Raw genomic sequence first — 11,624 nt, 5'->3', positions numbered from 1 at the left:
TGAAGCTGAAACTCCAATACTTTGGCCACCTGATGCCAAGAGCTGACTCATTTGAAAAGACCCTGATGCTGGGAGGGATTGGGGGAAGGAGGAGAAGGGGACAACAGAGGATGAGATGGTTGAATGGCATCACCAACTCAATGGACATGAGGTTGAATAAATTCTGGGAGTTGGTGATGGCCAGGGAGGCCTGGCGTGCTGCGGTTCATGGGGTCGCAAAGAGTTGGACACAACTGAGCGACTGAACTGAACTGATATGATATTATGAAGATGGTAAAAAAAAAATACGGATTATACTTTAAAATGGTTAACATGGTGAATTTCAAGTTTTTAAAAAGCTGTGGTATTTGAGATGGTGAAAGAAAGATAAAAGTGACGTCAGAATATTCTTGTTCTATTCTGGGGGTGTAAATTTTGGGGTGAATTCAGGTGGGATCTCTCAAATTCTCTAGGACCTAGTTTTTAAATTCTTCAAACATAAGGATCTCCTATGCAGTCTACAATCCACAAACTCAGGGTTGCAGGATTCCCAGACCACTTGCATTAACTACCTACCCCCATGTCCACTGGGCTTCCCTGGTGGGTCAGACAGTAAAGAATCTGCCTGCAATGCAGGAGACCCAAGTTTGATCCTTGGGTCGGGAAGATCCCCTGGAGAAGGGAATGGCTACCCACTCCAGTATTCTTGCCTGGAGATTTCCATGGACAGAGGAGCCTTGGAGGTCTACAGTCCATTGGGTCACAGAGAGTCAGACATGACTGATTGACTGACAATTTCACTTTCCCCATGTCCACCAGGAGTCTGTGGCCCACAGTTTGGAACCCTTGCTCTGGAATGATTATGTCAGCAAGCTGATTTTTCTTCCTGGACATATGATGTGTTGTGTGATTGTACAGTACTGTTATTTTGGGTTTAAGTTTTTTTTTTTTAAAGGTGAAGTGACTATACCAATTCATTTTTATTGCTATGAATCTACCCAACACAATGTCATCTTCTCAGGTCCCAACTCCAAGCATCCAACATCCATGCACATAGGCAAATAACAGGACAACTGCCGAAAGGGTGGAATCCTCTTGATTTTACTGGTTAGAGTTCAGCTGCCAGAGGTACTGGGTTTTCATATACAGTAACAGCCAACTTGTTCGTGATCAGACTTCAGTGACATCAACCTTCCGAAACATCTGTGACGCAGGGGGGCGTGGAGGAAGAAGCAGCAGGCTCAGAGCCTCCTGAGAACAATGGCCCAAAACCCATGCACCACCCCTCCTCAGACGCAAAGCCAACCTGACACGTACGCAGCACTGCCTTTCCTGGCTTCCTCAAGGAAACTTCAGTTTTGCCCCGGAGGTTTCCATCAGAGAGCAGGAGGTGAAGAGCAGAAGACTCAGAAAGCAGGTCAGAAGAGGAGGGACCGGCAGGACGTGACAACTCGGGACACAAACACTTCCCCCATATTTTACAGGAACACATTTTGTATCGTGTGCACAACAGAAAGAACGGCGAAAGCTGTTTAAATACAGCCAGGGATCGGGTAGTATGGAAGGCGGTAAAAGTTCCCAGATACCACAGTTGCCCCCAACAGCTTCACCAATAGAGCAGACAGCAGTGCAAACCATCAATGAGAAGAGTGTTAGTCTGTGAAAGGCAAGCCAAGCCCTGCAGGTTTGGACAGGCTCTTGGTGACATCACGACACCACAGCAAGGTACAAACGGGCTGATGTTTGTAATGATGACCATGACTCATCAAGAAAAGGTTAAATACTCTCCAGTGTACTCTGTTTACTAAGGCAGGGAAGTGCGTAATATATTTTAGAAAGATTTCCCTCAAAAAATATTAAAATTTTAAAGATTCATCACTTAAAAGGGTTAATCCTCTGTTATCTGAATATTTGCGTACATTACCTCATTTGACAACAATGCTAGTTAATGAGGCATTGCTTTTTTTTATGTATCATTAGTATCAAATTATTGGCACCATTCAGATTTAAGGAGAGGGAGAGGAGAGCAAAGTATACAATACAACATAAAAATACAATTCTGATACAAATATATGAGATCAATCCACTTAAGTGGTCATAAGAAATGGATGGATATTTTACACACAAGGAAATACAGCTACTAAGTCATCACATGGAAAAGTGCTCAGCTTTGCTAGCAATTAATGAAATAAAACAACCTTTTGAGAACAACTATACGTACTTATTAAACTAGCAAAAATAAATAAAAATGGCAAAACCCAATACTGGCTGAACTATCCGGTAAATAGAAATGCTTATACATTGCTGGTGGCATCAAAAATTGTAGAGGGGATTCAAGCATTCAGAGAAGATGGGAGGTTGAACTTGATGACCTTTAAGGTCCTTTCAACCAGGAGACGAGATCTTTCTAGAAAGCAATCTGACAATATGAAACAAGAGCTATAAAATACTTCATGCTCTTTGACCTTGTCATCTCTCTTTGGAGATACTCCCAAGGGAAGAATCCAAAGGAAGAAACATTTTATTTTTTACAAAGACATTCATAGCAGCACTATTTATGAGAATGAAAAATAGGCTATAACTCAAATATCTAGTAATGGCAACAAGTGAGGTTAACCACATTACATGAATACAAAGAAACTGAAAGTGGTGAGAGCAGGATCAGTGTTGAAAAGAGAAGATATGCGTTAGATGGAGGAAGTAATCAAGGATTATGTACACACTGACCATACTCATGAAAAAAATGTGTGCATGTGCATCGAGAAAGCGTGGGGAACAATTGGAGGGCCAGTTTGTGGTTAGGGGGTTCTTTTATTCCTGCAAAGTTGTTCAAGTGCATAAGAAAAATTTAAAAACACATTTCTTGAAACTATATAAAAAAGAGCAAAGTTTCTTCTGGTCAAGTTTCTATCAACAGGACATGAGTTGATCAACTTTAGAGAGAATTTTCCTTCATGGAACACCCAAATGAATCCTGCTATCAAATCCCTTTGTAAGGATTTTTAGACAATTTCAACTATTTCAGACAATTGAAGCTTTTACTTTGGGTTCAATAATAAATTCTATGTATCCCCAATAATATCATAACCCCCAAATTCACAAGTTAAATTATATTTCTGATTAAGCTGAAATAACTTCAGTCCTGGTGATTGCAACTTTCCTTTTTTAGTTCACCTACTCGTGTCTGAATAAAAATGAATGTTAAAGACTTTATAAGATCTGTGCATTTACCAGTGTAAATGAAAAACCAGCAGTAAAGAATTATTCTCTCATTAAAAATGACTCTTTAACAAACAGTCAAAGCTTGGTGCAAGTGTCAGTCATACAAAATCACATGGTTGAGACTGAGAGCAAAGGATTCCATGCCATATTAACCCCTGTGGTTATTAATATGTACACACAGGTGCTTCTGAAAAGGAATCCCGGTTTTCCCATCTTTCTTCTCCTAGGCTTACCAAATTTTGTCTCAACTACATTGAGTAGTAGGAAAACCTCTAATACTCAGGAGACAGCAAATAACTTTTCCAATAAAAGTCAAGCCAGAGGTTGGCTTTGACTGGCCATGGAGACCTGGGCGACCAGAGCACATGTTTGTATGCTGTGCTACAGCGAGCACACGAAGCCCGAAGAAAGAAAACGGACAGAAGGCACCATGCCCTCCTCCAGGCAGCCAGGGGAGAGTTTCACAGTTCGGTCATCAGCAGTCTTTTCATCATTTTCTCTCTCTCCAGTTCCTGCCGGAGTGTCTCTGCACTGAGAAAGAGGAGGCGACAAAATGGTGAGATACACGCTCAAAAATGGTAAGAGCAGCCTCGGTTTAAATGCCATTTCCCAAGCTCAGCTCCTGACTTGCTCTTTCAGGCTCCTTAAGGAACCCCTCCATTTGCCAGCCCTACAATGGCCTGAACTTGGCTGCCTATGGATTTCCCCCACCAGACTTCAGCTTCTGCAGGTACCGCTCCTCAGAGGACTGACTGTTATATACGCCATTCCTCTCTGAACCCTCAGAGCTGAACACAGGACCTGGCACGTAGCACCCTCTCAGCAACTTGAAAGTCCAGGTGTTAGTCACTCAGTTGTGTCCAACTCTTTGCGACCCCATGGACTACAGCCTGCCAGCCTCCTCTGTCCATGGAATTCTCTAGACAAGAATACTGGAGTGGGTAGCCATTCACTTCTCCAGGGGATCTCCAGCTTAATCTGAAATAGGATATAACTCAAATATCTAGTAATGGCAACAAGTGAGGTTAACCACATTACATGAATACAAAGAAACTGAAAGTGGTGAGAGCAGGATCAGTGTTGAAAAGAGAAGATATGCGTTAGATGGAGGAAGTAATCAAGGATTATGTACACACTGACCATACTCATGAAAAAAATGTGTGCATGTGCATCGAGAAAGCATGGGGAACAGTTGGAGGGCCAGTTTGTGGTTAGGGGGCTTCTGTTTTGCTCACTCTACATCCTTAGCACCTAGAATAATACTATCTAGACCTTGATGTGGAGAAGGCAATGGCACCCCACTCCAGCACTCTTGCCTAGAAAATCCCATGGACGGAGGAGCCTGTAGGCTGCAGTCCATGGGGTCTCGAAGAGTCGGACACGACTGAGCGACTTCACTTTCACTTTTCACTTTCATGCATTGGAGAAGGAAATGGCAACCCACTCCAGTGTTCTTGCCTGGAGAATCCCAGGGACGGGGGAGCCTGGTGGGCTGCCGTCTATGGGGTCACACAGAGTCGGACACGACTGAAGTGACTTAGCAGCAGCAGCAGCCTTTGATGACCTTTCAGTAAATACTTAGAGAATACATGAAGAAAAGCATGAATAAGACAGTCACAAACATCGTTGCAGATGTGACAAACACAATGAGCCTGGGCCTGGTTTCCCTGTCACCAGAGTTACCTGTCGGCACCTGCTGGTCTGACACACCTGGTTGCTGGAGAAACAGGCTTCCGAATGGTGTAGATGGTCTGCACTGTGGACACGGCCTCTGTCAAGGGCCTCAGGGTTGCTGCTGGAATCAGTGGGGAGGACTGGCCAGGACAGCACTGTACCTTACTGTCTCTAAAGTCTGCCTGGAGGGGAAACAAAAAAGAGGAAGTCAACCTCAATTTGGGTTTCATTTTCATATTGTCAGCTGTTTCCTCACCCTTACCACAGTCCCTGTCATTTTTAAATAATAGTTCATCAATAGCCTTGTATTAAACCATTTTATTTAGTGCCAGCCACTATGCTAAGTACTTTACATGTATTACCTCTTCACAATCTTTAAGGGGGAGGCCATGTTTCATCACGTTAGACACCATCATTTATAAGACACACCATTTTTTGCACACGCCACAGAGAAAAAGTAACCATTCAAATTCTGTCAGGCCCACTAGTGTAATACCTACTCTAATTTCAGAGATGCTAGAAGGTGGAAAAATGCACATCTCGGAACTGATTTTTATGGAAAAGGAAACTGAAGCTCAGAGACGTTAAGTAATCTTCCCGAGGTCACACAGTAAGCACTAAGAACCAGTATTTAGAACCAAGATTCTAAATGGGGAGAATCTTTATCTTTGAGAGTCCTGAAAGACTACTGATGAAAAATATAAGCCCCTGTTTGTTTTACAACTGCCTCCAGAGACAGAACTGAGCTGGCCTGGGCTGGAGCAATGCCAGAGAACTGACCACAAGAACAGAGCATCACAGAGTTGCTGGCATGTGATGTTTGCCACAGGGGGCTTTCACAAACGTTGGGATGTAGTGGTCACTTGTGTGGTTCCTTAGATAATGCTGGCTCATTTCTTTCCAGGGACATGGTAGGATTACACTTCCCCAGCCTACTTTTAAAAATGTTTTTTAATAAATTTTTATTTATTTATTGGCTCTGCTTCCTGGCATGCGGGACTTTAGCTCTCCAACAAGGGATCAAACCTGTGGCCCCTGCAGCGGAAGCACACAGGCTTAACCACTGGACCCCCAGGAAAGTCCCCCTCGACCCCACTTTGAAGCTGGCATGGCCAGTGCCTTGTTTTGGCCACGGAAATGAGCCAGCATGTCTTATCTCCATTGGAAGAGTTAAGTGCTGGTGTGTGATTTGTCACTTCTTTCCCCGCCTCCCCCCAACCTCTGTGACCAGCAGTGTTCTAGGTGGCAGCTGCTCCATTAGCCAGGGTCCCAGAAACAGAACAACACAGAGCAGAAGGCACAGCCCACCCATGGCAGTCACGCAGCATGAACAGGAAATTCAATTTGTCATTTAAAGCATGGCTGAGTCTAGCCTTCCTGATACAGGAGCTGGGGTAAACGTTATTTTGTTGCTTCAATAAAGTGGGTGTAGGTTGGGCTTTTGATGCCAATTTTGACTCTTTCTGGAAAAAGAGGGAAATGTACTTACATACAAAGGCAATTGCGGGGAAGGTACCAGGGCCTTAGCATGAATCAAGGCAGTGGCATCAAACTTTACTAACAGTCATTATATTCCTCACTGCCATGCACTCAAAATAGGAAAAAAAGAGCCAACCTCATTTAAGAATGACCTTGTGCTCTAAGTCACTTCAGTCATGTCCAGCTCTTTGTGACCCCATGGACTGTAACCCACCAGGCTCCTCGGTCAATGGGATTCTCCAAGCAAGAATACTGGAGTGGGTTGCCATTTCCTACTCAGGGGATCTTCCCAACCCAGGGGTTGAATCCACGTTCTCTTAAGTCTTCTGAATTGGTAGTCAGGTTCTTCACCACTAGCACTACCTGAGAAGCCCACGAATGACCTCAGGGAGCTGTGAAAATCACTATCATTAAATCTCAACCCTGAGTCCTCATCTTCTTAACATTTGCTGAATGAAGACATGAATGAACCAACATTTGCTGGGACAAAGTAGGTAACATAGGGACAGGCCAGGTTAAGAAGATCATGATACAGAAATCTGACCAGAGTCAGGCAGAGGTCCTCATCTTAGACAGACCGAGGCCCTGGGCTGACTATCAAGTAGACTCAACAGGCTCAAATACAAGGTAGGAACTGGCTTCAGAGCCAACCAAGGAGTCTGGTTGTTGAATTCAGGCACAAGGTCAATGCTGGATCAACTACCAGGATAACTGTATGGAGTTACCTGGAGCTGCTGACCTCCCCCTTCACTGTGGACAGGATAGGTCAGGGAGTCTCTGGAGAGGCCAACTCAAGGTCAAGTATCTTGACCTTGGTAGGGAGGAAAAGAGAATATGATGCACAGGAGGAAGAAAATTAGGAAGCTGAAGCTTATGAATTTGGCTTCCATTACCATCAAGCTGTTGGTATTAAAAACTTGCTAATTATAATCTCCAGTTTAGTCCTCTCTCCTGATACAGACTTGAATATCCAACTGCCAAAAAGCAAAAGGCAAAAGAAAAAGGCAAATGAGAAAAGGAAAGTATATATATATATCTGAATCCAGAGTTCCAAAGAATAGCAAGGAGAGATAAGAAAGACTTCCTCAGTGATCAATGCAAAGAAATAGAGGAAAACAATAGAATGGGAAAGACTAGTGATCCCTTCAAGAAAATTAGAGATACCAGGGAAATATTTCATGCAAAGTTGGGCACAATTAAGGACAGAAATGGTATGGACCTAACAGAAGAAGAAGATATTAAGAAGAGGTGGCAAGAATACACAGAAGAACTGTACAAAAAAGATCTTCATGACCCAGATCATCACAATGGTGTGATCACTCATCTAGAGCCACACATCCTGGAATGCGAAGTCAAGTGGGCCTGAGGAAGCATAACTATGAACAAAGCTAGTGGAGGTGATGGAATTCCAGTTGAGCTATTTCAAATCCTAAAAGATGATGCTGTGAAAGTGCTGCACTCAATATGCCAGCAAATTTAGAAAACTCAGCAGTGGCCACAGGGCTGGAAAAGGTCAGTTTTCATTCCAATCCCAAAGAAAAGCAATGCCAAAGAATGCTCAAACTATAGCACAATAGCACTCATCTCACACGCTAGCAAAGTAATGCTCAAAATTCTCCAAGCCAGGCTTCAACAGTATGTGAACAAAGAACTTCCAGATGTTCAAGCTGATGTAGAAAAGGCAGAGGAAACAGAGATCAAATTGCCAACATCTGCTGGATCATAGAAATGCAAGAGAATCCCAGAAAAACATCTATTTCTGCTTCACTGACTATGCTAAAGTCTTTGACTGTGTGGATCACAACAAACTGTGGAAAACTCTTCAAGAGATGGGAATACCTGACCACCTTACCTGCTCCTGAGAAATCTGTATGCAGGTCAAGAAGCAATAGTTAGAACTGGACATGGAACAATGGACTGGTTCCAAATTGGGAAAGGAGTATGTTAAGGCTGTATATTGTCACCCTGCTTATTTAAGTTATATGCAGAGTTCAGTTCAGTCACTCAGCCATGTCCAACTCTTTGTGACCCCATGAACTGCAGCACGCCAGGCCTCCCTGTCCATCACCAACTCCTGGAGTCCACCCAAACCCATGTCCATTGTGTCGGTGATGCCATCCAACCATCTCATCCTCTGTTGTCCCCTTCTCCTCCCGCCCTCAATCTTTCCCAGCATCAGGGTCTTTTCAAATGAGTCAGCTGTTCTCATCAGGCGGCCAAAGTATTGGAGTTTCAGCTTCAATGTCAGTCCTTCCAATGAACACCCAGGACTGATCTCCTTTACGATGGACTGGTTGGATATCCTTGCAGTCCAGGGGACTCTCAAGAGTCTTCTCCAACACCACAGTTCACAAGCATCAATTCTTCAGCACTCAGCTTTCTTCACAATCCAACTCTCACATCCATACATGACTACTGGACAAACCATAGCCTTAACTAGACGGACCTTTGTTGGCAAAGTAATGTCTCTGCTTTGAATATGCCGTCTGGTTGGTCATAACTTTCCTTCCAAGGAGTAAGCGTCTTTTAATTTCACGGCTGCAGTCACCATCTGCAGTGATTTTGGAGCCCCCCAAAATAAAGTCAGCCACTGTTTCCACTGTTTTTCTTTCTATTGGCCATGAAGTGATGGGACCAGATGCCATGATCTTCGTTTTCTGAATGTTGAGCTTTAAGCCAACTTTTTCACTGTCTTCTTTCACTTTCATCAAGAGGCTCTTTAGTTCCTCTTCACTTTCTGCCATAAGGGTGGTGTCATCTGCATATATGAGGTTATTAATATTTCTCCCGGCAATCTTGATTCCAGCTTGTGCTTCCTCCTGCCCAGCGTTTCTCATGATGTACTCTGCATAGAAGTTAAATACGCAGGGTGACAATATACAGCCTTGACGTACTCCTTGTTCTCTTTGGAACCAGTCTGTTGTTCTATGTCCAGTTCTAACTGTTGCTTCCTGACCTGCATACAGGTTTCTCAAGAGGCAGGTCAGGTGGTCTGGTATTCCCATCTCTTTCAGAATTTTCCACAATTTATTGTGATCCGTAGAGTCAAAGGCTTTGGCATCATCAATAAAGCAGAAATAGATGTTTTTCTGGAACTCTCTTGCTTTTTCGATTATCCAGCAGATGTTGGCAATTTGATCTCTGGTTCCTCTGCCTTTTCTAAAACCAGCTTGAACATCTGGAAGTTCATGGTTCATGTATTGCTGAAGCCTGGCTTGGAGAATTTTGAGCATTACTTTACTAGCATGTGGGATGAGTGCAATTGTGCGGTAGTTTGAGCATTCTTTGGCATTGCCTTTCTTTGGGATTGGAATGAAAACTGACCTTTTCCAGTCCAGTGGCCACTGCTGAGTTTTCCAAATTTGCTGACATGTTGAGTGTAGCACTTTCACAGCATCATCTTTCAGGATTTGAAATAGCTTAACTGGAATTCGATCGCCTCTACTAGCTTTGTTCTTAGTGATGTTTCCTAAGGCCCACCTGACTTCACATTCCAGGATGTCTGGCTTTAGGTGAGTGTGGGTGATCACACCTTCATGATGATCTGGGTCATGAAGATCTTTTTTGTACAGTTCTTATGTGTATTCTTGCCACTTTCTTAATAGCTTCTGCTTCTGTTAGGTCCATACCATTTCTGTCCTTTACTGAGCCCATCTTTGCATGAAATGTTCCCTTCTCTAATTTTCTTGAAGAGATTTCTAGTTTTTCCCATTCTATTGTTTTCCTCTATTTTTTGCCTTGATCACTGAGGAAGGCTTTCTTATCTGTCCTTGCTATTCTTTGGAACTCTGCATTCAGATGGGTATATCTTTCCTTTTCTCCTTTGCTTTTCACTTCTCTTCTTTTCACAGCTATTTGTAAGGCCTCCTCAGACAGCCATTTTGCTTTTTTGCATTTCTTTTTCTTGGGGGGATGGTCTTGCTCCCTGTCTCCTGTACAATGTCACGAACCTCCGTCCATAGTTCATCAGGCACTCTGTCTATCAGATCTAATCCCTTAAATCTATTTCTCAGTTCCACTGTATAGTCATAAGGGATTTGATTTAGGTCACATGATACAGAGTACATCATGTGAAATGCCAGGCTGGATGAAGCACAAGCTGGAATCAAGATTGCCAGGAAAAATATCAATAACCTCAGATATGCAGATGCCACCACCCATATGGCAGAAAGTGAAGAGGAACCAAAGAGACTCTTGATGAAAGTGAAAGAGGAGAGTGAAAAACCTGCTTAAAATTAAACATTCAAAAAGTGAAGATCATGGCATCTGGTCCCATCACTTCATGGGAAATAGATGGGGAAACAATGCAAACAGTGTCAGACTTTATTTATTTAGGCTCCAAAGTCACTGCAGATGGTGACTGCAGCCATGAAATTAAAAGATGCTTGCTCCTTGGAAGAAAAGCTATGACAAACTTATATAGCATATTAAAAAGCAGAGACATTACTTTGCCAACAAAGGTCCATCTAGTCAAAGCTATGGTTTTTCCAGTGGTCATGTACAGATTTGACAGTTGGACCACAAAGAAAGCTGAGCACCAAAGAATTGATGCTTTTGAACTATGGTGTTGGAGAAGACTCTTGAGAGACCCTTGGACAGCAATGAGATCAAACCAGTCAATACTAAGGGAAATCAATCCTGAATATTCATTGGAAGGACTGATGCTAAAGTTGAAGCTCCAGTACTTTGGCCACCTGATGGGAAGAACTGACTCATTAGAAAAGACCCTGATGCTGGAAAATATTGAAGGCAGGAAGAGAAGGGGATGACAGAGCATTAGATGGTTGGATGGCATCATCGACTCAATGGACATGAGTTTGAGTAAGCTCCGGGAGTTGGTGATGGACAGGGAGGCCTGGCGCACTGCAGTCCATGGGTTTGCAGAGTCAGACACGACTGAGTAACTGAACTGAACTGATCCAGCTGCCCATTCACTATTTCCATCCAGGCATCCAAGGCATTTCTAACACATTTGCAAGAGGCAAATTCATTATTCCTCCTGGTTCAGTCTTCCCTAAGATTTCCTTGTCTCTGAATGCACCCACTCTCCATCCACATTCTGTAAGTCAGAAATCTTAGAGCTATTTCTGGCCCTTTCTCTCCCTCATCCAATCCAGTTCCTCACCAGCCTCTTAAATATTTCCCTTATCTGTGCACATCTATCCACCTCCACCATCAACAGCATTCCGGGCCAAGCTCTCTGCCTTCTTTCCCTTGAACTACTGTTCGAGGTTTCTAGACGACTGCTCAGAGCCCACCCTGCCTGACCC

The 11,624-nt window shown here is 43.4% G+C and overlaps 1 protein-coding gene across 9 annotated transcripts in view; it reads right to left on the bottom strand.

Annotated features, from left to right (window-relative positions):
• Nucleotides 1-1,070: 1,070 nt before the first annotated feature.
• Nucleotides 1,071-11,624, bottom strand: part of EPB41L4B (erythrocyte membrane protein band 4.1 like 4B) — a 138,807-nt gene continuing 128,253 nt past the window's right edge. For 6 of the 9 annotated variants that reach the window (XM_070375144.1, XM_070375140.1, XM_070375142.1 and 3 more), the window contains 2 exons: nt 4,885-5,057; nt 1,071-3,732 (listed from right to left, as the gene is read on the bottom strand). In XM_070375144.1, the coding sequence (XP_070231245.1) occupies nt 3,663-3,732; nt 4,885-5,057 (243 nt within the window). In that variant the 3' untranslated portion in view covers nt 1,071-3,662. The remainder of the gene's footprint in view (nt 3,733-4,884; nt 5,058-11,624) is intronic. The other 3 variants (XM_070375145.1, XM_070375146.1, XM_070375148.1) reach the window with 1 other exon arrangement.

This window comes from Bos mutus, chromosome 8 (genome assembly GCF_027580195.1).
Source record: "Bos mutus isolate GX-2022 chromosome 8, NWIPB_WYAK_1.1, whole genome shotgun sequence".
NCBI lineage: Eukaryota > Metazoa > Chordata > Mammalia > Artiodactyla > Bovidae > Bos > Bos mutus.
The sequence above is the reverse complement of the archived record's forward strand: the minus strand, read 5'-3'. Positions and strand labels throughout refer to the sequence as shown.